Genomic DNA, 25,692 nt, shown 5'->3' on the forward strand with positions numbered 1-25,692 from the left:
TCAGTAATTCTACCATTGTTCTTCCTGTCTGCTTCTCTTAAAACCAGCCCACACCTTTTCAAGTGCATTTCCTGAGGCAAGTGTGTGAAAGCTGTTATTTCATGTTAATTAGAAGTTCTTTTTCCAGTCAAGAATCCTTACACGGGAACTGTTAGCCCAAGCTGAAGCTTAGAAACACACTCTGGCCTTTTGTACTCTGGGTGCAGTGAAAGGAATTGTGCTAATTGCTGTGAGGGCTTCTAGACTGCCTACCGGGCAGGGAAACCCTCCCACCACCTCCATGGCCCTACTCTGAGCCTGGCTGAGCCCGAGGAGTTCAAACTTTCTCCATCTACTACACCTATGGGACCTCCTGGGCCCCCACAGTCCTAAGGGATTTCTTTTGGCCATAGTTACTTGGCAGCCATGCTTCTGAATAGATCGTTACCAAAGACAGACAGGTAACCACTTGGTACTTTTCCTGCCCCTGTCACTCACCTCCCAGTTAACCTGAGTTTGCTGGGAGAGTTAGGCGGAAAATTATCTCTGAACACAGACAGACGCTGTCAGGAGTCAGCTTATAGTTCCTTTAACACCCTTTCGACCCCCAGGGAGACCCTGTGTGGTTGTTACTCCCTGCAGGCATCCTTGCTAAGGCTTCAGGGAATTTCTGCTCCTTTAGATGCTGTAGGGCAGGACCTCAGTCTGGCCGCTCATCTAGCCTGATTCTTTATGCTCACCGGCTTGTTCACCAAGGACTCCATTCTTCACATCACTTGGCCTGTCACCCCATCAGCCTAAGTTCTGCCTCCATACCCGCAGACTTCCTGTGGTCCCCTTGGGAGGAAGTGGCTGGAACTGAGTCTTCTTAAGCTGAGACAGAAGCAGAGTGGTCTGTTCTGCTGCTTCTCCTTCAGAGGAGAAGGCTCAGCTCTGCCCTGTTACCTAGGGTGAAAGCATTACATCATGTAGGGCTAAGTTCCATCACTGGAAGTTCACTTTGACGCTGTCTGTTTCTCTGCCAAGTAAAGAATTAAGGGAAGTATAGTAAAGCAGTGAGTACATTGAAATGGAAAATAGACTACAGACTTTCCATAGGACCAAGAGTTCATCATGGTCTTCGGTGAGGGCAGTTGTTATAGTTGTTATAGCAGAGGGCTCACCCCGTATCTCTTCCCTTGTGTGGCCTTCCTTTCTCGTCTTTTTGCTGATTGCTTGATAGTTTGTGTGTTCACCTTTCTGGCTCTTTTTGTTGTTTCTCTTATCTCTGGGCACATGTGTAGAAGTAAATCCAGTTGGTTATGTCTGGTCGATCAGGATCAAGGATTACCTCATTACTAATGTAGGATTTTTGGGTTTTTTTTGTTTTTTGCCAGTCCTGGGGCTTGAATTCAGGGCCTTAGCAATGTCCCTAATGCTTCTTTTTGCTCAAGGCTAGCACTCTACCTCTTGAGCCACAGCGCCACTTCCAGCCTTTTCTGTTTATGTGGTGCTAAGGAATCTAACCCAGGGCCTCATGCATGCAAGGCAAGCATTCTACCACTGAGCGCCCTTGATGTAGGATTTTAAGCAGAAACCCAGGGCATTATGGGAAGAAGCGCCATTTTGAGCAGGAGCCTGAGGCACTATGGGAACCATGGTGAGCCATGTTATGGACCATAATGAGCCACCTGTTGTCTGCTACATGTTATGTACACCCATTTTCTATGCCTATCTACCTAACAGTCTCTGTTTCTTTCTCTCAATGTATTGACTTACTATGGTTTATAGAGAAGGTAGTCAGTGAACAGATGTGGATACAAGGCCCAATGATGTCAGGTGCCAGTGGCTCACGCCTGTAATCCTAGCTACTCAGGAGGCTGAGATCTGAGGATTGCGGTTCAAAGCCAGCCTAGGCAGGAGAAGTCTGTGAGACTTTCATCTTGAATAAACCACTCAGAAAACCGGAAGTGGCACTGTGGCTCAAGTGGTAGAGCCCTAGCCTTGAGCTGAAGAGCTCAGGGACAACGCCCAGGCCAAGTTCAAGACCCAGGACCAACCAGGAAAAAAAAGAAGCCCACTGAACTCAGAGCACTGTCCTAGGTGCTGTGGAGGGAGGCCAGAGAGAGGGCAGTCAGGGACCCGTTTACTGAAGATGATCCCATCCAGAAATCAGATGGCATTGGCACAAAGCCTTAGTGATAAACACCACCTGCTAAGAAGGGTGGTTACACAGATGACTCTGACAGTGTCTTAAGTGCCACATGCAAGCCTGGCACATAGGAGGCCCTTGATAAGATATAGCTATTTGGGCTGGGAAGGTGGCTCAGTGGTAGAGTGCTTGCCTCGCATGCATGAGGCCCTGGGTTCGATTCCTCAGCACCACATACACAGAAAAAGCCGGAAGTGGTTGCTGTGGCTCAAGTAGTACAGAACTAGCCTTGAGCTGAAGAGCTGAGGGACAGGGCCCAGGCCCAGAGTTCAAGCTCCACAGCTGACCAAAAAAAAAAAAAAAAAGATGTAACTATTTCTTCTCATTATTATTATTATTTTATCTATTATTATTAACAACAGATTCCAGTTGCTAAGGACATGTCAGGTAAAGAGATAGAGGTGTGAAAGTGGCTAGTGGAAGACTTATTTGATTAGGAGATGAGAGAAGTGTGGCCTAGCAGAGATCCCAGTTGAGAATGTGACACATACAATGGTAGAGTGCAGACAGAGGCAGTGATTTATGCTGGGAGGAGTAATGGGTCTGACAGGACACATGCACAGGATAGGATAGCAAGATGACAGCCTTGAAGGACTAGAGAAGAAAGCAGTAAGGAATCATTACTGTTTCTCAAGCTGGGACTGAAACTGATTGTTAGAGGTCTTTAGAGTAAGATTACTGGGAGTTGAAAAAGTCTAGGAATAGGAAAAACATAAAGAAATGGGTCTGGTTTCCTTCTAGAATTTCCTTCTAGAAATTTCTAGAATTTTCTTAGGAGGATAGGAGTGATGAGTCCATGGACCAACAGAACTGAGTTACAATCAATAGGCTGACATCTAAATAGAAACAGGAGAATTTGTAGTGGGATCTGGCTGAGGGTATAAGCGAAAGTTCTAAGTTGGCACTTACAAGGTCTGGACAGAGGCAACACAAATAGGAAAGCAATCTCTCAGTGATCCTGAAGGGAATTCAGATGTGTCCCCTAATAGCAGGGCTAGGGGGGACCAGAGGCCCCCTTTCCTGATGCACCCTCAAGCAGGCTTTTGTAGCTTCTCCACATAAGCATCATTCCAGAAGGTTATCTGTAGATATTTATATCAACTGAGTCATATCTGCTGTGTCATTTTGTAAATAAATGTAGATTCACTTTTAATAAACTTTTGAAGCTTTACGAATACATTGGCTTTGTTCTAAAGAAGCATACTCTTATAAATCCCCATGTTCCGAATAAAATTGGCCACTCTAGTACTTCTGACCTGACCACAATTCGTCATCCTGTGTTTACATTTGCCTCTGTGCTAAGACTTATGCAAAGCTCTCTATTGAGCAGTGGTTTCTAGGATCCTTGGCCCTGCTGCTGCGTCCCTTGGTCTGCATGTATGGGTGTCTCCATTTGAACATGGCCCAACCCGGGCCAAGCTCTCCTCTCCATCTGGTTCACGGGGTGACTTCAGCTTGAGCTGTTAACTTCTTGCTTGTCTCTCACTGCAGACTACTGTTTTCCAAAGTGAAGTTGGAGTCGCTCTGCCGGGGCCCGGATGAGGCACTGCTCACCTGTAAGCACATGTTACAAATATGGAAATCCTGCTACAACCTGACCAACCCCAGGTAAGTGCCAGCAGTGCCTCTTTTGTGTGGAATTTACCTGAGTTCCCACCTATCAGGGCCACCTGCACCCCCAGTGGCCACAAGTAGCAGACAATGTTTTAAGGAACTTTTCTCCCACTGGCTGATGGAGCCTCTCAGCTATGCGTTGCTTTTGCTGCTATGGTGTGACCCATAGGCTCAGTTCACAAATGTCCGATTTCTCTTTACCAGCCATTAACTCCTGTGAAAAGTCTCACTATCTTTCTAGTTTATGTATAGCCCAGTTAATGATGTATTCCAGTGGGGTTCTTTAGAACACCTTCTGTTTAAGAACAGCCTGTGTCCTACGAAGGGAAAGGAAAATTGTTGTTAGCATAATATACAATTTTCAAAGTTAAATCCATGACTAATATAAGATAAACACATATCATAGATCTTATTTGCCTTATTAACTAATGAAGGAACAAGTACACTGTTAAGATCCACTCAGAAACAAATTTAGATAGATATCCATGGGCAGAAATGCTGAAATAAATTTGCAAACAGAAGCAAAACCGTCTCTAGGCAATGACAACCATATCCCGGGTAAAGATCAATTGTGGCTATATTACACAGACCCATTTGTCTTACTATCAGTTTTGTGCAAGTTAACTTCTGCTTCTTCAGAGTTCTAGAGTAGATTAGTCAACAGGAAGTCAGATGCCACCCTTTAGAATCAGCTGATGTGGGGAAGAGCAGCCAGACAACCCCCAGCAGTCTGCCAAGAGACCTCCAAACGCCCATTTGCTCAAGACTGCTGCCCTGTTAAGGAAGATGGACTCAATGATTTGAGTGCATGTACACGAATATCTTATGGTATATTCACAGTGAGATGTACCGATAAACTATAGTGTGCTCTGAAGAGTCAAAAGCCTGAAAAGATGTCTTTCAGATGGGAAGTGAGAGCCAAGGGTGTGACCTGCCCAACCCAGCCAGGGAGGATACAAGCTAGTTGGCTGATGGCTGTAGTCTGCAGAGACAGCCCGATGAATGATGGGATGCAAGTTAGGTAGCAGCAAATGGAGGAGAGTTTCTGCCACTAAAAAACAAGTATTTGAAACCAGGGCCTATGAAGGGGATGTAAATTGATGTCAGATAGACATGAGCCAGGAAGCCCAGACTGGCGAACAAGCCTGCTGAACAGCCTGCCCCGACGAGAGCCAGCCCCTTACGAGAGTCCCTTTACAGCCACTACCTGTGCCACATCCCTGCTGCCCCAGGCTGGCCTTTCTCTTGGTGAGAGGCAAGTAATCCCGAGTCTGGCCACTTCTCTTTCATAGGTTTAATCCAAAAGTAAAAGATGATTTTCATTTAGAAGAGGTCTCTCTTTGTCTAAGTCTGTAAGCAGAAATGGAAACTGCCTATATTCATCTCCCCAGAGGGCCCCTACTCCCAGCCCATCAGTAGTGTCAAGACTTGGGGTGGCTGCCTGGTACCCTGGTACCCTGGATGCAGCAGTCACTGCATCTGGCTGCCTCCATGCTGGAGCACACCCTTTGCCTGTCTCTCCTTTCCAATGGAGAAAATAAACCCATCAGCTCTCGCCTTGCCAATTCTCCCTCAGTTCTCCACACCTCTCCCACCTCCCCACATTTCCTCCCACTTAGCAACCAAGAATATTGAATGTGAGGAGAACAAAATAGCAGAATTGGAAAGCCTTTTGAAAATACGTAACCAAATGTCTGGGCTCTGTGCATGCTTCTTCCATTCCCTGAAGGATCTTTCAGTGCCAGAACAGGAAGGACCAGCCACCCCCCCACTCCTTCCCCCGACACACACAGCTTGATGGGGCGGTCACTTCCTAACGCCCTGGGTCCGGACAAGTAGACTGAGAAGCGCCTTACTAAAGAGCTTCCTGTTTGTTTAAACATTCTTTTTTTTTTTTCTAGGTGATAAATAGATGTTTTCTCTCCAGCTGTCACCATTTAGATATGTTCTTGTGTTGCGGGTGAGAAAGTGACCCAGGCCAGAGCATGAGGCCTGTAGAGGGAGGGCTGGCCTCTGCCAGGTTCTACCCACTCCGCAGCCTCCTGATGTGCCAGTGTGGCCCCAGCAGCCTAGGCTCAGCCTTCAGGGCACGAGGGGCTTTTAGAAAAGGGCAGAATCTCAGGAAGAAGCATCCTTTCCTAAAAATAAAGTACACTGAAAATTGAGCAGCAAGATTTTGGCAGGAAGCAGTTGGTTTCCATCCGGAATAGGTTCCTGCTGACTTCCTGGCTCCTGAGCCCCAGCTCTACGCATGCCCAGTGGTAGTGGGCCCTGTGCTACAATCTGCCCCCGGGTTTCCTAATCTTTCCCAGGCTCTTCCAAGGCTATCCCGAGGTTTCACACAGAGCCTCAGAGGAGGCCGGAGGAAGAGGTAGGGAGCATCAGTGAGTGGCCAGATCCTGACTATTCTCAATAGTTCGGTTTCTCATGCTCCTCCTCCTGTTCTTCCTCCTCCTCCTCCTCTTTTCTTCTCCTCCTCCTCTTCCTCCTCCTCCTCCTTCTCCTTCTTCTTCTTCTTTCTTGTTGCTGGTTGTAGGGCTTGAACTCTAGGCCTAGGTGCTCTCCCTGAGCTCTTCAGCTCAAGGCAAGCGCTCTACCACTTGAGCCACATCACCACTTCTGGTTTTCTGGGTGGTTTATTGGAGATAAGAGTCTCATGGACTTTTCCTGCCCTGGCTGGCTTTGAACTGAGATCCTCAGATCTCGCCACCTGAGTAGCTAGGATTATAAGTATGAGCCACCAGCACCCAACTTTTCTTTATTCACCATATGAACTAGTCACTAAACTGGGCCTCAGAGAACTGGGCCAGTAGGGTTCCACTACAGTGGTAGAGCCTGAGTCTTACTCTGAGAAAAATGGTAGGGGCATTCTTTCTGGTATACATTTGGTGAAGTAATGGTCATTTCAGAAGCCTGGGTTTTCTTTCTTTAGGTCTTGTGTGTATGATAGAAAGCTGCCTTCTGTCTCCTCTCCATAGTGAAGTGTAAAGTTCCTTTAGTTCCTGCACACATTCACTTGGCCACTCAGGACCGTGTGCATGTGACCAGAATCGAAGCAGAAAGTCACAGTGTGATCTCTATATCGGTATTACAGTGGGTCAGCTAGGGACAGTAATGACTGCTTTCACCAAAACATCTCCATGCCAGTACTGTCCTAGGTCATTTATGTATTGCCTTCCATCCCTGCACTAGTAGCCTTGCAAGATTAGCTATTGTAATCTCCATTTTATAGGAAATGAAATGGAAGCCAAAAGAGGCTAAATGAATGTGCCTACATTTTCCCAGTAAACAAGCAGTAGCGCTATGACTCAAACCAAGTCTGGCTCTTTCCATGACAGCATGCTGCCTCTTGAAGTGACAGTTTCCTTGTCTTTTTAAAAATTTTATTGTTAACTACTTCTCCCCACTCCTCTCCTTGCTGCTACTTGAACCAATCATCCCTATTATTTAACCATGGATTGGGAACTCCATGGTTGGAAGAAAAATTTCTTCTTCCTAAGTCTTGTTTCAACCCCTTTACAGCAAATAAGCTAAGAACAGACTTCCTTCATTCTAGTCTCCATCAGACGTTGGAAATCTTATTTCATATTACTAGTCCCCAGCATTTAGAGGTAGCTTTTCTTTTTAAGGCGTTGCTCTCATGTCATCTTCAAAGATGACAGAATGGACAAATGTCATGTTATATCATACCTGCTTTACTAATGAGAAAGTTGAGACTCAGGGATATCTGAGAACCTGCGTCAGTCTTAGAATCCAGGCCTTGGAGGCTTGCAGGAAGGCAGGAGCCCCTCCCACCTGTCTCTGCTCTGGTTTTCTGTGCCAGCCCCTCCCTTACACCCAAAACTGATCATGTGCCATGCACTGGAGGTGGAAAACGGCAAAGCTGTGACAAGAACTCCAGGGGTTTGATCCACCTCCACCACTGACTCCTGTGTTTAGCCTCTGTATGGGCTGTGGAACACATAATTTCTGAGGGGAGCTTACAATTTCCAGTATAAATTTAACCATCATTAGAATATACATTGAATTTTCATTCCTAATAGAAAAAAAAAAGTTCCCTGGGCATTTCCATCTATACATACAGACATTTCTAGCTTCAGTACCATGGGTTGGGGGTTTTGCTCCCTAAACTGTTCCCTGGCACCACTGACCAGACTTGACTTTTCTCTCTTCCCTGGGAAATGCTCTAGCAACCTAAGGACCAATGAGAGAAGGGGATAGATGATAGATGGTTCATCTGGCAGCCTGAGGATCAATGAGAGAAAGAGAGAGGTGGTAGGTGGGTCATGGCGGGAAGGTGCCCAAGCAGACAGTGTCCCAGAGGGAGAAAGGAAAGTGACTTTTAAATTTGCATGAGATGACTGGTCAGAGTGAGAGACTTAAGAGGACTAAAGTTGGGGCAGTGCCACACTTGGCCCCTTCACCCCATGGAGAAAAGGGGCATTTGCCTTTGCCATGCAAATCTCGATTGGTTAAAACTCTGCACTGAGTCAATGAAGAACTAAAGATGGCTTGAAGCATCCAGCATCCATCACAAATACTTAATTATTTCTAGAGATTAAACATTCAATATGGAAACAAAAGCATCCCCACTTTAAATAACTAATTGGTGTTTGTACACCAATTGTCTGTGGGAGACAAGCCAAGAAATTGAGCTGAATGTGGGTAGTCCCAAATATACATCTGTGGGCAGGTATATTTATGACACTTGGCTTGTACCTAGAAGCTAGAACACTCCAGAATTCTCTATCTATACAAACTCATTCCATCCTTACACAGTTCTGTCCCTTCTTCGGAGGAACTTCTCATTCATTAGTGACAACGGTAGTATGAGAGCCATGATCCCCTTTCCGGGTTCTAGAACCCCAGTTTCTGAATCCTGTCAAAGTAGTACCTATGACAGTGAGGCTCAAGCTGTAAAACGAGGTGAAATGGAAGCCTATGACACTATGGCTGGAACAACCCCAGGTGTGGGCCACTGACTTTCCAGACAGCTCCTTCCGTGAAGTGGCAACTCCTCACCGTGTGTCCTGAATTTTAGTAACACTAGTAATAATAACAATGATGATAAGGCACGGTATTTTGCAACAAAGTCTTCTTAAAACCCTTTCAAATGAGGACTTATGGTAGCATTTGGATAATCAATCTTGGTTGTTATAGTAAAGATGCTACATGAATAGAATGTCTACTCATGTCTACTCAATGTCTACCAATTTTCAGTTACTTTTCTGATTAATGAAAATATGTGCATACTTTTATGTTATCTTTAGTCAGAGTCATTATAGTTTCTCAGTTGTAGAAATAATTAATAGCACAGTTTCCAAAAACAACAACAACAACACTGTTTGGGATGATAAAATAAGTAGGGGCTGCCAAAAAGTCTACATGGAAGGATGCTTCCTCTGTCCTGTGGGTTTCTCTAACTGCATCACTGGATGTGGAAATTACAGCCTGTAAACTATATTAAGTTTCATACCAAATCCTGTTTGTACTGCCTTTAGCAACAGCTGCATGCAGGAAGGAAACTGTGCCCCTTTATTGTGGAATTCAGGCATCTTAGCACCAAAACCTCACTCCTGGAGCCCCCAAATAGATTAAGGGGATGAGAGGAGAGAAAAAAGCAATGATTTTTACTTACAAGCTTCAAAAAGGTCTTTTGGTTAGTGGTTTATATGGGCTAAGATCCTTTAACTGTTTCCTTGTCAGGAAGGCCTTGCTGTGGTATCGTGTGACATGGCTGAATGGTGCCATACTGGGTTGGTAGGCCATGCTGGGGATAAGGGTCAGTGAAGGTGGGCAGGGCAGGAAATGGGAGCAAATGGCAGTGGGGGGTGGGCAATAAAACCCTGCCCTATGCTCCCCAAATCCCTCAGACCTCCCTTTCCTCAGTTGTTAAAGAAAATATTACCCATGTGATCCAGCTGAAAGACTGGCTCGTGCTCCCGAACCGTCACTCTGAAAAGCAAGGTTCCGGGGCCCTTGAACCTAGTATCTGCCCCTGAAATTCTCACTTACCTGGTCTGGAGATGGAACCCTGGCATCAGAGGGGGCTGGGGGGAAAAAACTGTGGGTGACCTACATGGCACAGTGGCTGGTAGAGGCGTGTCACGGGGTGGTATGATCAGGAGCTCCATGAATTCTAAGCATCACAGGACAAAATGCCAACCAGTCTCTCCTTGCCCAGTAGATGAGAAAACTGGCATGAAGTGTCCATTTTCGTCTCTTATTATGACGGAGTAAAATCAGCAAGGATCTGTGGGTGTGGGTTAAGCCGTATTAGGGATACTGAATGCTGGAATGAGGCCCAGCCCAGGCCTGGCCTGGCCTGGCACGGGAAGCCTCTTTCCCATGTAAAAAGGACCTTCCAGCATGCCCCTCAGGAGTCCGAAGAGGTTGGATCTCTCTGCTACCTCCCCGCCTTCCAGGTGACTGACATCCCAATGTGTTTTGCAGTGACTCTGGACGTGGTAGCAGCCTCTTAGACAGAACCATCGCTGACAGACGACAGCTTAATACAATCACTTTGCCAGACTTCAGCGATCCTGAGACAGGTGAGAATCAAAGGCCAGGGGGGATGAAATGGTGCTAGCAGTATGCAGGGCTGGGCGCCACGTGGTGTGCATGAAATCACCAGGGCCTAGGGATGAAGAGAGTTCCTCACCCAAACAGGGGAGATTTGATTTGAGGTAGATTTCCTCCAATGGTTATCCAAGTGTTGGTTCAAGGGGTGTCAGGGGGTTAGGGGGTAGAGCTAGTCATGATAATATATGTTCATCACAATGCTAAAATCTGGGTTTTCCACCTATTCTGGGAACTTAAAATTTGGAACTAAAGTCGGATGGTTTCCATCCCCATCAGGTTTTCTTCCGTTCCTCTAGTTTCCCTCTAGGCTTCAGCCTCTGACTGCTAATCCATACGCATTTAAATACACGTGTACCCATGTGTGGAGTGGCAGGGAGCTGCTGAGCCCCCTGGGCTGGTTCACTGCCCTTGTGGAGGCCTAGAGCACGCACTGCCTCTCAAGCAAACATTTCCACCCCTGACTGAGTACAGAGGAATAAGGATGTCTCCCAATAAGCCGTTCCAACCATAATGCCAAGTGCAGTTTGGGAGCCTCAGCAGACTCACAAACTTAATGAAATTCACTTGGCGTAGAGCCTCAGAGGTAGTTCTAGAACATCATTCAGAACCCGCTCCTGTCACATCTTCACCCCTAGAGGACCCTTAAGCCTCCATCCCTGTCTAATGGGCCCGGTCTTTGGGGAACTGGCCTTGCAAAAGGAGCCTTAAGGTCCCTTTTCAATCCTTGTTCCATACCCCAACTCCCAAGACAAAACCTTGCAAAGGAAATTGGGCCTACCCACCCTGGGAAAGCTGACCCCACCTGGGTGGGAGGAATGGGGCTTTGGGGAGCCCCGTCTGGTGGTACTTGCAGAGCTTGCATTCTTGCAGAAGCTCTCCTCCACAAAGTGAAAGTCAGCCTGAGGAATCAGACGCAAGGCCCCGGGGCGCTGGGTCAAAACACTGCTAGGTATCAATCAGGAGCCAGTGGCTCACCCCTGTAATCCTACAGGCTACTCAGGAGACCGAGATCTAAGGATCACAGTTAAAAGCTAAACTGGGCAGGAAAGTCTGTGAGACTCTTAGCTCTACTTAATCACATAAAAGCTGAAAATAGAGCTGTAGCTCAAAGTGGTAGAGCACCAGCCTTGAGTGAAAAAGCTAAGAAACAGTGCCCAGGCAGGCCCTAAGGTGTAGCCCCAGTACTGGCACATTAAAAAAAAAAAAAGTTGGACACTGATGGCTCATGCCCATAATCCTAGCTACTCAGGAGGCTGAGATCTGAGGATGGCAGTTCAAAGCCAGCTTGGGCAGGAAAGTCTCTGAGACTTTTATCTCTAATTAACCACCAGAAAACTTGAAGTGGAGCCTTGGCTCAAAGTGAAGTGCTAGCCTTGAGCAAAAACCCAGGGACAGTACCCAGGCCCTGAGTTCAGTTCCCACAACCAACACAACAAAAAAAAGAAAAGATGACTAGGCATGAGGAGTGTGCAAATTTGAACTTAGCTCACTTTGCAGCTGACCAAGCCACGGGTTACACCCACCCAGCGCACACAGCTCCCCTCTCCTCTCTGGCTGTCAGTCATGGGTGAGCATAGACTGAAGCCAGGCCAAACAGGACTGGCACAGTGCACGGAATTCTATATGGGGAGGTGTGGTCCTGCCAGGGAGCTGTCCAACCCCTCCCGGTAGCTAAGTCATAAGCTGTAGCCAGGGTGAGGTGCAGCAGAGAGAAGGGAAGCAAGAGACACTCACTATGGCCCTGCAGCAATGTGGACAGATTCAAAACTGCTGCTGCTGTCGGCCCCTCTGCTCCTTCTCAGTATCTTGTGAGGACAGTCATGTTAAGTCCACACCTCTTCCTGTCCAGCTGGCTTGGACCTTTATTTTCCCAGAGGTCCTGAGATGTGAATGTCACAGCACAATGAAAACAGATAACCACAGGAAGTAAATGAGGCCCTAGTTCAGATGCCTCTTCGCACCTGGGGGCATTTTCCTAGCGCTCTTAAAAGTCACCGTCCCACCCCACAGGTGGAACCTCATGTGTCATGCTGTCCAGGCTGTCTGTGGCACAAGCCATTGCTTCCTCTCCTCCTTTGCCTTAGTGCCATTCATGCAGTCACTCTCTCAAGGAGGGTGGGTCCCCCACTCACTACCTGGGAACCCAGATGTTTGAACCGCTGGTTCCTATGTTCTTCCAGAACCATTGGGGTGGGGGGGTTCACTGTCCCCAGGCAGACAGGTCAATGCCATCTTGTTGAACCATTCGAAGGAATCCCTTTCACGAAGCATGTTTACACACCATCAGTCAAACCAAGACACCAGAGGAGCAAGAAAATAGGTCTATGAGAATCAAATGTGAAATGACAGTATTAGAGAGATTGAAAGATTAGGAAAGTTCACCTAGAAATGGACACGCTGCCTCTGTCTTGGTTTATGAAGCCCAGTGTTATTGGATGTGACTTGTGGGGAGGTGTCAGGAGGAATAGCTCCTCTTACCTTGTTTACACACCTAAGTGGACAAGCTGCCTGCAGATCTGGTCATTCCTCACATCTTGATTTCACTTCAAGAAGAAATCCATTGCATAATTCAAAAGCCAGCACTCAAAAGCTTCCACTAAGATTCGTTGTTTCCATCCTTGCACCCGCATTGTCCCTTTCTCCAAAAGCAACCATTTTTCCTAGCTTTTTGTTTACTCTTCTGGTCTTTCTCTATCCAAAGAAGCATACACACTGTTTCCCATACCCATACATAAGGTATTTTTCGCTGCTAGCCTATCCTGACAATGCCTCTGCCCCATCATAGAGACTCTCCTTACTCTGTTGCAGGGCTGATGTATTCCATGAACTGTGGTTCACTTTACCATCCAGCACCAGCTCAGGCACAGGGGTGTTCACAGGGGAGGCTGGCTGATTTCAAGAAGTCACTGTAGCACTGTTCATTTAGAAAAGAGAACAGGGAGGTCAGCATGGTTCTGAATTAAACAGAAGTGATTCCGAGATCGGAGTTAGTCTGGGAGATCTCAGCCCTGACGAGTGAATTCTGTCTTTAGCACTGGTCTACACCATGCTCAATGCCTAACTGCTTTCCTAAATCCACTTTGAAGGGCACAGGAATCCCCCCCCCACCCCCCCATGAGCAAAGCCACACAAGGCCGACAGCAGAAGGGGGCATGCCAAAGAGAGGATGAACTTTTACTGTCTTGATTCTGTAACTGAGCCCCAGGCCAGTACCCCCACTCTGCAGACATACTCCCTGATGAGAATAAAGGTCTGCTTTTGGAGTGGTTTTGGGTTTTCCCAGAGTTAAATTTATTCATTAATTAATTTTAATTTCAGTTATGTTGAAATGTTAAATAAATTGAGATGATCAGACCAGAATAGATTATCATAACCTGCCACTAACTTTCAACAGTTACTCCTTTCATCTATTTCTCCTATCCCACACTTGGTTTTTATAAAGTATTTTAAGACATCATAATTCTGCCTGTTAAAATTTTAGAATGTACGTCTGACAGATAAAAACCTTAAAAAATGTAAACACAAGGCCGTGGTTATACATCCCAGGTCGTTATGCAGTACAGACTGAGTATTCTTGATTCCAGAAGTGAATGGCTAGCTAGGAGCTTATTTTCCATCTCTGAGCTTATCCGTGTGCAGATCTGTGGAATAATATGAGGTAGAACGCACATCTGCAGTCTGGAGACTGGCCAAGTCCGCTGTAGCTAGCACAGCAGAAAGCTCCCCTCAGAGACCCCGATTCCTGTCTGATGCCCTCTGGCTCCCTTTCCCCTACCTCTAGGAGGCCCTAGCCAGCCCCAAAGAAGAATCAAATGGAGTGACAATCTTTACTTTGACACTATGAGTCACTGTCTTTTCTTTGCAATAAGTTGGTAGTTCCTTAAATAGAGAATGAAAAAAAATATTATTTTTCTTCCTTTTACTTCAAAACAGGATGTGGGATAAAAAGGATTTGTCTTTAATCATTGGTAGATATTACCAGATACCTACCCAAAACAAAACAATTTTTTTTCCTAACGTGGAAGCTTGGTGCCCTTTATTGGGACATGTTTCTAGTTGGGAGCTGCAGTGATCTCCACATTGCCACAGATCTCACCAGCTGTCAGATATGAGAGCACTAGCTTCCTTTCCAAAATGCCCAGAGAGGGCACCCAATAGTGGACAGTCTCAGAAAGCCTGGCATGGGAACCATGAGCTGTGCCCACACTTCAGGGACTGCTAGTACCTTGACAAGTATTAGTCTGAAAGTTCCCTTTCCATAAATCCTTCTCACACGTAACAAACATATGGAAAGTCAAGTTCTAGCCCTTTTTCCAACTGAAAAATGAATAGTGTCCCACAGACTGCCCTGGGTGCTATAAGTTAAAGATGTGTTGTTTTCACTGGATCACGCTGCTGAATCTGTGTCCAGGTAAATCTGAGTTGTTTTGAATTCCATGATGTTATTGCAGAAAAGTTCAATAACCAGTGGAAAAACAAATTGGTTCTCTTCAAAAATGCACTTTGTATTGTATTGTCCAGTAGAGGGATGATTGTGTATTATTACATGACCTCATTTTCTTTGCAGCATATGTGAGTATATCAAAAGCTAGTTCGTTCTTTCTTTGTGTTCCTGAAGAGGTTTTTGTTTTTGTTTTTGTTTTGCTTTTATCTTTTTTTCTCTCTCTTTTACTTTTTTAGTGTCAGATTCCTCCTCCTCCTCCTCTTCTCTTTCAAGAACTGAATCTCCTCTCCACCTGTTTGTATCTTCTCATCTTCATTCTCATCCCAAACCTGATACCTTTGTGTGGCCCCCCGCAAGTCATGCACTCGGTGACTCGGGTCCCCGCCGGGAGCCCTCTCTCTGTAAACATGGTTTTTCCTTTCTTGTTTGATCTGCTTCATTTGCCTGATGTTTTGTTTTCTGATGGTCTTCCAACCTGTAAGCTGGAAAGGAAACTCTCAAACTTGTCAGAGAGAAAATCTTACTTATGTTATAATCCAAAACTGTTCAAGGCAGATGGAAATCTGAGAGTGCAGACATTAGTGCCGGAGTTCCAACCTTGTCTGAAAAAGTGAAGGAGACCAGGCCTGAGCTGAACAAGCAGAGCTTGTGGAAGCACCACTTCCAGCTCTTGTGTCCTTCTGGGCTTTCCTGAAGTTGATATAAATGCATAAAAGTAATCCTGCTAAAGAAAAAAATAAAGTACGATGTCTTACAAATCATCATTTAAGTCTGGGTTTCACTTTCAAAGTTAATTTATTCCAAACAGTATATAATAATGGAGACTATATTCTAAAGCTAAAGGTCATACATCTTGCCAGACATTGCTGTGAGTTTGAATCGCACGTGGAGCTGTCAGAACTGCCAGGCCTCTGGCCCTACCCCACAGGGCAGCCCAGAAATCTGCTCTCTAGGCCACCCCTGTGTGACCCCACAGCTGTGAGTTACGGAACATGCTCTGAGAAGCAGTGCCATAAATGGTTTTCCATTTGCAAGGAAGGAAAATGGAGGATTTGTGTCATAAAACTGTGTAGGGAAATTGGATAGCATTTTAGCTTAATCTTGCTTTTAAATAATACAGAAATTTTGAAAGGCTACTTTGGGGAGTTCCAGGACCAAAACAAAAACAACAATTTAAAAAAATCCAAACCATGACCACCACCACCAACAACAACAACAACAAAACCCCCAAATCCCTTTATTAAAATGAAACAAATTGGCTAGCAAGGTCCTTTTAAAGTGACCTAAATATGAATCTCACCAGGAGAGTCCATCCTTGTTTTCTTTTACTCATTTATTTAATGTTCACTTTACTGCCCACACTGCCAGAAAATTTAATCTCTGAGTGTGAGATTTATAAGGGCTCATCGTTGTTCCAAATGCTCAGTCAGATGCTGAGCAAAAGCTCATAGGGGGATTGCTGCCAGAAAGAATGCTTTCTCTGCTGAGCTGTCTTTAGGATTACTTACCGTGACCACTGGGCTCAACTGGCCCCTAAGCACACGTGTGTGCGTGCGAGCATGCGCACACGTACTCACACAAAGCACAGGAACCAAGACCTTTACAATAAACCATTCACACCATCAGACACTCCTGACGTTATCCATCTGCATGTTAATTATGCCTAACTTTGCTTTTATGGCAACTCCAATTATATGAAATGGAAGATGATGATGATATTTATAAACTGCTTAGGTTGATTTTTAATCCACTTTAAAACAGACTTTTTTTCCTTAATATAATACCTAAGGGCAGTTGCCAACTTGGGTTTTTCCAGAAAGATTGCTTTATTACATCATCTTTTTTGGAGTTTATTTTAACTTTGTTTTTGATGGCACTGAGGATTGAACCCCGAGCCTCATGGCAGGCAAGCACTAGATTGCTTGAGCTATGACTCCAGCCATCTTTTTTTCCTTTTCTTTTTTTAAGTTTTATAGAGGTTTTGGTTTGTTTTAGTTTTTGTGTGGGTTTGTTGTTGTTGTTGTTGTTGTTGTTTGTTTTATTTTTTGCTGCCAGTACTGGGGTGGGGCTTGAAATAAGGACCTAGATGCTGTACCTTAGCTTTTTCACTTGAGGCTGGTGCCCTACCACTTGAGCCACAGCTTCAGTTCTGACTTTTTGGTGGAAAATTGGTGATTAGAGACTCACAGACTTTCCTACCTGGGCTGATTGCAGTTCTCAGATCCCAGCATCCCAAGTAGCTAGGATTACAGACATGAGCCATTGGTACTCAACTAGCTTAGTTTTTTGTTTAGTTTTGCTTGTTCTGGGGCTTGAACTCAGATTCTGGGCATTGTTCCTCAACTATTTTTCTCAAGGCTGGCACTCTCTACCATTTGAGCCACAACTCCACTTCTTGCTCTTTGGTGCTTAAAGAGTTTTATGGACTTTCCTTCCCAGGCTGGCTTCAAATCAAGATCCTCATAGCTCAGCCACTCCTCCCCACCCTCCCCCACCCCCCAGCTAGGATTACAGTCATGAGCCACCAACCAGCACCCTACTAGTTTCATTTTTGAGATAAGGTCTTTGTAACTTTATCTAGACCTCAAATTCAAACTCCTTCTGCCTCCTCCTCCCTAGTAGCTAGGATTATAAGCATAGACCACCATGCCCATTTTTACATACAATATAAGGACCCATTTCAAGACAATAGCATATGTCCCTGTTGCCCCATCTGCTCTGCAGATCAAGTCTACCTATCTCCACCCCTTGCCCATGTTTTTCCCATTGCATGTTGGGAACCCTGTGTTCTTTCAAGCCTTTGGAGATGGCAGTTCTGGCTCTTCAACTGGGTCACTCCCTCTCTGATTAGTTAGGAAGTTGGTGGGTGATGAGACAGTAGCCAGATGTTTTAGCTAACCTGAAGCTCTCAAGTCCTCCCTGGGGTACATTTAGTTAGTTAGAGAAGGGTGTACATTCTGAGTGGTACTGAGGATTCTCTGTTTGTTGTGTTTTGTGAGGGAGGGGGTCCTGGGGCTTGAACTCAGGTCCTGGGTGCTGCCCCTGAGTTTTTGTACTCAAGGATAGCCCTCTACCACTTGCCACAGCTCACTTCCAGCCTTTTTGGCAATCAGTTGGAGGTACGTGCCTCACAAACTTTCTGGCTTGGGCTGACTTTGAACCTTGATCCTCAGATCTCAGCCTCCTGAGTTCCAGGCACCCAGCCAGTGGTATTGAGGTTTGAACTCAGGGCCTTAGACTCACTAAGCAGGTAGGTACTCAACCACCTGAGCTATACCTCCAGCCTGTTTTGCTTTTGTTGTTTTTCATATAGGATCTGTCTTCTAGCCAGCCAGTCTGGACTACCGTCTTCCTATTTATGCTTCCCACATAGCTGTGATGGCAGGCACACAGGACCACACCCAGCCTTTTATTGGGGATATAGAGGAATCATGAAGTTTTTGCCTAGGCTGTCCTCAAACTGCACTCTTCCTAATCCCAGCTTCCTGAGTAGCTGGGGTTACAGGCATGAGCTGCCACACCCAGCTATAAATGTAGATTTTTTTTTCTTGACACAGTTGCAATGAACTTGAATCCCAAGTATTTTCTAGGACAAGCAGGTAGCCAAGGCTGAGGTCTTCTAACTCTCTCTCTCCCATCCTTTGACTTCCAAGGAATGAAAACTCGCCTAACCCTGCACATTGCTGGACTCAGAATTAGGGTTAATAAGTGGAAAGATTTGAAACCTGTTTGATTCATTAGTTTTCCCTTTTGGAATTTCCTGCTCTGGAAACAAGACATTACATGAATTAGTCAGTGTCCATGTGCAAGTAAACATGTAGATGTAGAAGGGAATGCCCCATCAGCCTCTCTTTTACTTTAGCTTTTTTTTTTTTAATTCATTGTTAGTGGAAAAATATATGTCACTGTTGAAATCTGATCCCAGACAGCCAGACTTACAGTTGGAAGGTTATCAGAACTCTTTGCTTTCTTAGCCTTAATTTTGGTGGTGTTTTTTTTTTTTTTAACTGTTCTGTTTCTTGGTTTTAATTTTTGGTTTGATCTGTTGTTCCAAGGCAACTCTCCAGAAGCATACTTTCATGGTTTTCCCTCCCTTTTTTCAGTTAGTAAGTAGTTTACCGATCTATTAATCCTCCCAAGGGTCTCCACCATCACACTTCCCTCCCATGGAATCTGTGTTGTGGCTGTCCAGTGTGGGGAATGTGGGGACGATGTGGACATCTTGCTGCCGCCTGCCTGCCCACTCTGCCAGCTGGGGCCAGCTCTCCTGATTTGCAGCCTGGGCTTCCACCCTGGGGAGCCAGTATTGCTCTGAGGACTACAAAGGAAAACCTGGGAGGAAAAGCCCCCTGGTCACGGCCATCAGTGGATAGTTGAGAAGGCTTCTGGCCCTGATCACGAGAGTACAGCTCCTAGCCCCCACATCCAAGGCAGGTCGTGTCCAAATTATAGGTGGACAGAACCAGTTGAATCTTGGTATCCTTTCCAACACAGTCTTCCAGTACAGAAAAAAAGGGGGCTTCTAATCATTAATGGTCCTAAAGATAGACATTATAAAATTTAAAAGCACATTAATCAAAAGTTAAAGGAGGGCTGGGAGGTGGCTCAGTGGTAGAATGCTTGCCTCGCATGCATGAGGCCCTGGGTTTGATTCCTCAGCACCACATACACAGAAAAGGCCAGAAGTGGCTCTGTGGCTCAAGTGGTAGAGCGCTAGTCTTGAGCTGAAGAGCTGAGGGACAGCGCCCAGGCCCAGAGTTCAAGCCCCATGGGCGACAGAAAAATCAAGAAAAAAGGTAAATGAGACTGAGCAGTTCTCTGGACATAGGATCACATCTATTAAGTCAGTGGTGAGTGATTGCATTTAAGGGTGTTTCATTTGAACACATATTTTAGGGAAATCATCCTCTCCTGCCTAGATACTTGTGATTTACATTAAAAGCTCAGGTAGGTCCTTTTAAAAAAAATCAAGACTCTTGACATTGACCTAGTATTCATGAGCTAATTTCATCTTTTTTTTTTCCTCTATGGAATTAATGTTCCTTTGATTACATTTGGGAAGCTGCTGATGGCTGTGATGTTCTAGTGAATTTGAACAGCCAGAGCCTTTAGCTTATGGCAAATTCCTGCTCTCATCCCAAGGAGTTGATTCCCCCTGAAATACAGCTCTGCCTACATGTGGCTTCACTCATGGTTTAGAAACAATCCATAATAGCAAAGAGGCTGGTCTGAGTATTGGCTTCACTTTAGAGCTCTTCTTCAAAAAACAAAAAACAAACTCTTTTAATATTGAGTTCTACAGCGACATTTAAAAAAATCTTGATTTTTTTTTTTCAGAAAATCAGGCTACATTAAAACCCCTCAAACAGCCATTATTGCTCAAAGTGAGGCTCAATGTATCTATACTAGAGCCTTAGATAGTTTCCATGGAAACAGCTCCACTCCCTCAGCAGCGGGGACCACGAGTTCAAGGGTCAGCTCTACACAGGAACCCTACACTTCTTTTTATCTTTCTGGACTTTAGTTTCCTCATCTTGACAACTACAAGTTTAATACTTACTCCATTTATGGTTTACCAGTTATTGGTGCTGGGTTTAGGGTCCAGCCAGGAGCCTTTCTCCCTGAGACATGGCTCCCCAAGAAGCCTCCTCACCCCCATCCACCCCGAGGATGGAAGGTGTGGGAGGGGCTGGGCACCACTCCAGAGCTGCTGTCATGTGGGGGAGAAATGTATGCTTATGTGTCATTTCCCTCCCAGCACATGCTGGAATCCCATATTCTTTTTTTTGGGGGGGGGGGTCCGGTTGTGGGGCCTGAACTCTAGGCTTGGGCGCTGTCCCTCAGCTCTTCAGCTCAAGGCTAGCCCTCTACCACTTGAGTCACAGCGCCACTTCCGGCGTTTTTTTTCTCTTTTTGCTTATGTAGTGCTGAGGAATCGAACCCAGGGCCTCATGCATGCAAGGCAAGTGCTCTACCACTGAGCCACCTTCCCAGCCCTGGAATCCCATATTCTTGTATAGTAACAATATTCAAAAATTCAGCCATGATATAGACATGTAACCCTTTTCAGTGAAAGCCTTTTTTCTTATTGTTTGGATAAATTAATATTCATTTAATATGATTCCCCTTAATTAACTCTGTGGTGTCATTCTTTAAGCAAGGCTGAGTGAGATGACAGGAGATTGACAAGGCAGAAAGTGTGATGCTCAGATGCAAGTGAGTTTCCAGAGTTAGAGTAGCGCCAGGCCTGGCAGACTTAGCCCTGATGCCGAAGTCAGAGTCACACACTGGGGTGGAGGCCCAGAGCACTGCCTCGCTGAGCAGCAGCCTCGTGAATATGCAGCGGGGCAGGTTAGTGGGCAGGAAGCATCTGCCCTCCGTAGTCCTGCAGAAAGTACTGTCTCCAGCCCAGAGCCACGGGTATGGACCACCCGGACAGCTGGCGCCCTCCCGCACGTGTGTGAATGGCTTCCCCCATGCTTCCGTGTGACCACCGGCAGCATGCTGCGTCCACCCTGCATGCCCACTTTCTCCCTGTCTTAGTGGAGTCCTGCCCTGCTTTCCTCAGACAGAGCTTTCCCTTCCCAGAAGACAGTCGCATCAGGGCTAACCGTGATGGATGCTGTCGGAGTCGCTGGGCGATTGTGACCCTGTGTCAGAGCCGCGGGGGTGGCTGTCGCAGTGTCTTCTTTACTCGGGGTGGGGAAAGAGTCCCTCCCGGCTGGCCCATGGTGGATACACCGAGCAGAGAGGAGAGAGAAGCACGCACAGATACATTGGAAAGAGATCCATGCAGTAAAGGGGTCACAGCCTCTCTCCAGCCTTCCCAGAAAAACAAGGCCACCCTCCAGCAAACACAGGACCGGTCCCGGGGGCTGGAGGGAGGGGACCAAAATAGGCCTAATTTAGGGGGACGGGGGCGTGGCTGAAATGAAAATGGCCTCCCTTATCTCTTCCTCTTCCTCCCAAAGTTAAGTGACTAGCCGTCATCAGTCCTCCCCTTCTTCAACCCAAGACATCGTGATCTGAGGGGCAGGTGGCAGGTGTGGTGACAGCAGCTGTGGCTGCCAGCTCACTGCGGTGTTGGCTAGACGTAGCTCGGAGCCCTGTCTTGAGAATCAGACATTCTCTTCCTGTGAAAAATGAACATTTGTCCTCGGGCTGGCAGAACGCTCAGTCATTCCGATTGCTCTTGAGGGTGTCTGGTTGTGAGGAGATGGAATGGCTGCTTTCCCCCTTGTTCTAACGGTTTGGGGGACATGGTTTCTAAGCAATAGAAGCTGAATAAAGTCTGCTGATAGATAATGTGGACCCATTTGGGGACTTGGAGAAAATAAAGCCCAGATTCATTAGCAGCAGGTCATTTCCGCATGCCTGACACCTCCCTGGCTCCGGTTCTTTTAAGGAAAAACAAAACCTGGGGAGGGCAGGCATCTGCTGCAGCAGCATGGAAGAATGCGGGTGACGGGTGGAAGTGGGACTTGAGGCAGGGCCACATGTGCCTCATCATTCCCCAGATTCACTCAGGAGGCACCTGAGCTAGACCTCCAGGGCTGGGACACAAAAAACCTGCCCAGAATCCTGAGAACCCACGTCACACGTGGCTCCTTTTACACACACTCTAACCCCCAACTCTGCTACAGGTCACCAGGTAGGAAGCATTCCAGCTGATATCTAGTTCACCTTCTCCATGCCCAGATGTGAGGGGACAAAGGACTCCAGTTGACTATCCCCTGCCTGATACCACCAGATAGAAAAAGACAGCTGGGACAGGGCAGTCCTACATAATGACTGAACTCCTTCATTATTGGGCCTTTTGCTTAACTAAGATGATTGGCTGTGGGATCCCTTATGATGATAAGCTTGGGTGGTAAAATAGGGCCCATAGGTAATTGTCCCGTTTGAGGGGTGTGTGTGTGAGGGGCGGGGGGGAGAGAAATCCACCATAGAGGTCTCTTTCCATAGCTGGAAAAAGAGTTCTGGCAAAGTTTCAGCTGCCAAGCAGTGAGAGTGTTCATGTCACACTCATGCCTTCAGAACGTGACTTCACAATGCCCTGAGGTCAGTGGAGAAATGTCTTTCCACCACCGTGCCTGATGCCACACGCATGGTGGTCCAGGAGGGGGCCTACAAAATCCCGCAGCTGGAGGCATTGCTCAAATGCTCAAATGCTTGCCTCCCAAGTGTCATGCCCTGGGTTCAGTTCCTCTCACTGAGGGAGGAAGGAAAGAAGGGAGGGAAGGAGGAACAGCAAGCAGGAAGATTGTGGATTCAAGCTTGGAACCATTCCTCAAGTAGCACTTTGCCTTTGTAGCCAGTGACTAACAGTCTTTTCTCATTAGGGTCTAAGTAGGAGAGCAGAGGAAGCCCTGGCTGAGGAAATTCACATCATCTCAGCCCCTGTACATCTCAGCTCCCTTGTACAGGGAGATCACAGACCCTGGGCCAGATTTTGAGAGATGTTCTCACGCTCAGGTCATTTTGTTTCCCAGTGGCTTTTCCAAGCCTCTGAGTTCTGAAGGAAGGGGCACCTTATCTCTTTGGTGTGGGATACGGCTGTGGCCACACAGCTGCCTGCCCCCAAGGTCGCGCAGTGATAAGCACTTCTCAAGTTAGTTTGATAAATAAGAGATGTCCGCAGTCCTGGCAGGTTGCCTGTCTGTTGAACCTGATTATCTGGAAACTTACTTCTGCAGAGTCTTGGATTTCAGTTTGGGATTATATCCTCTAGTCTTCCTTCTGATTCCCTTTTCAAGCCCCAGTGTGTTCATTTCCACTCTAGGCCATGCACATTGCAAGACTGCATTTGCTTCAGTGAGGAAGAAAGATAGCATACATAGGTTAGAACTAGCATTTTCTTGTTTACCTACACAAATCAAAATCTAGAATCTGTACTGACACTTACCGTTTCAGACTTAAGGAACAAGAAGGTACATGTTGTCATGGTATGTTTTCAGCCCCCCCAAATTCTAATGCAGTGGCTACATTTTTTATTTATTGTGCTGTTGCTGAGAATTGTAGATGCCAGCAGTTACTGCATACATTTACTGTTACTGTTAACTGCTACTATGAATCTACTATAACGCTATATCTGTCTGTATTTCAGAACAAGAAGGCTTTCTGTAATAAGAAATTAGCTAAGAAGGAAATAAAACTGTATTTCTGATAAAACACAATTCTTTTTGTTTAATTGGCTGGTTATGTCAGAGAAGAAAGTCACTAACGCCAGTGTTTAAATTGAACTGAGATCTGTCATTTTCAGTCCAGCAGCAGTGCCATACTGGAAAGATCTCTGAAGTGATGAAAGTTTTGACCTTTCATCCTTGGCTAGGGAAGAGGTCTAGAGCACACAGACACAGATCCTAAAGAGGGACTACTCTCTTTCCATTGTTCTGTAAGGTTGTGGCTCTCGATATGATTCATTCATTCATTCATTCATTCATCCATCCATCCATCCACATTCCACAAAATATGACCTGAGATCTAGGATGGGCCTGGCGTTGTTAGTCTCTGAAAATCCTTAAGCAGATGACATATACCTGTTCTCTAACATCACACAGTCTAGTAAGAAGGACAGTTACATCAACTGTAAAGCCTGTGGTCTGTACAGGGATAAAGACGCCCACATGGAAGCACCAAGAACCTGAGGCCTGGCGTAGCCCAGGGATAGATGGAGGCTCACAGCACTCAGACCAGGATTTGAATCCTGGTTTTATCTTGGAGTGGATGTAGGACTGTAGGCTGTTACTGAACCTCATGAAGTCGCGGTTTTGTCATCTAATGAATGCAGATGACATCGCTGCCTGCCTCGTGGATGACATCGCTGCCTGCCTCGTGGGATGATTTAAATAGTCTATACAAAATGCTAATGACAGGGCCCAAAACATAATTTGTTCCCCAAACCTGATGACTATCACCATTATAGGTACCATCGTCATCATCATCATCACCACCACCATTTATCCAACTTCATTCATAATAAATGCATTACTATACTCCAAGTTAATTAGTTTAGTCATATATAAATGTTACAAAGAGGAAGAACTTTGGCAGGAGTTCTGATTAGTTCCTTTGTGGGCCAAACAAAATAATGGCTCCACAAAGCAAAATCAGCTCCTCTAAAAGCCACAGATCCTTGTAGCAAAAGATCTGGTGGAACATGAGTAGGATTTTTCTATGGCAGCAATTTGATACAATTTATAAAAGAATCTAACAAGGGAATATTTTAAACACATCTCACTTTAGTTTCTAATGAGGTAAATGCCAATAGATAAAAGCCATATAAATCTTTTCATGGTCTTTAATAATTTTTCAGAATCCAGAAGGGGTTCTGTGAGACCAAGACAACTGAGAACCACTCTCAGAAAACAAGGAGCCTTGTTCTTGGAACCTTATTCTCCAGATGACCATCAGGTTACAGCAAGTGGAAGGGCTCAGGCCACAGTCTGTGTCCAGCTTCTCTTCACCACGAGTCCTATCCACATCTGCCTATCTCGGCAGGTTCTCCGTCTTAACTGCTTATATGAATCACTTGGGATGATCCATAAGTACGTGCCCAGCCCTGTTCCTTGGGCTGTGCCTCATTTAGTCTGAAGTATAGCTATGACATCGTAAGTTTTTAAATCCCCACGTATCTGCTACATGAAGTCAGGGGTGAGAGCCCTGGTTCAAGGTAGACAATGGAAGCCACACCAGCTTGGTGGTCATGGCACGGAGTAGCAACCACAAACCTCCAGATTATTCATTTCATTCATCTTTGCCAGGGAAACTGCCTCAGGTCCTTTTTATGTGAAAGATAGGATTTCCTGTAAAAAAAAAAAAAAAAGACCAAAATTGTTTTCAGTAGTTTAATCATTTTGAATAGAGTTAGGCATACTTTGTC

The 25,692-nt window shown here is 45.8% G+C and overlaps 1 protein-coding gene across 1 annotated transcript in view; it reads left to right on the top strand.

Annotated features, from left to right (window-relative positions):
- Ttc7b (tetratricopeptide repeat domain 7B) overlaps positions 1-25,692 on the top strand; it is a 211,659-nt gene that overhangs the window by 149,805 nt on the left and 36,162 nt on the right. The window contains exons 16-17 of the mRNA XM_042692699.1: positions 3,662-3,778; positions 10,238-10,335. Coding sequence (XP_042548633.1) covers positions 3,662-3,778; positions 10,238-10,335 — 215 coding nt within the window. The remainder of the gene's footprint in view (positions 1-3,661; positions 3,779-10,237; positions 10,336-25,692) is intronic.

Source organism: Dipodomys spectabilis, unplaced genomic scaffold, assembly GCF_019054845.1.
Source record: "Dipodomys spectabilis isolate Male_0828 unplaced genomic scaffold, ASM1905484v1 ptg000157l, whole genome shotgun sequence".
In the NCBI taxonomy this organism is placed as follows: domain Eukaryota; kingdom Metazoa; phylum Chordata; class Mammalia; order Rodentia; family Heteromyidae; genus Dipodomys; species Dipodomys spectabilis.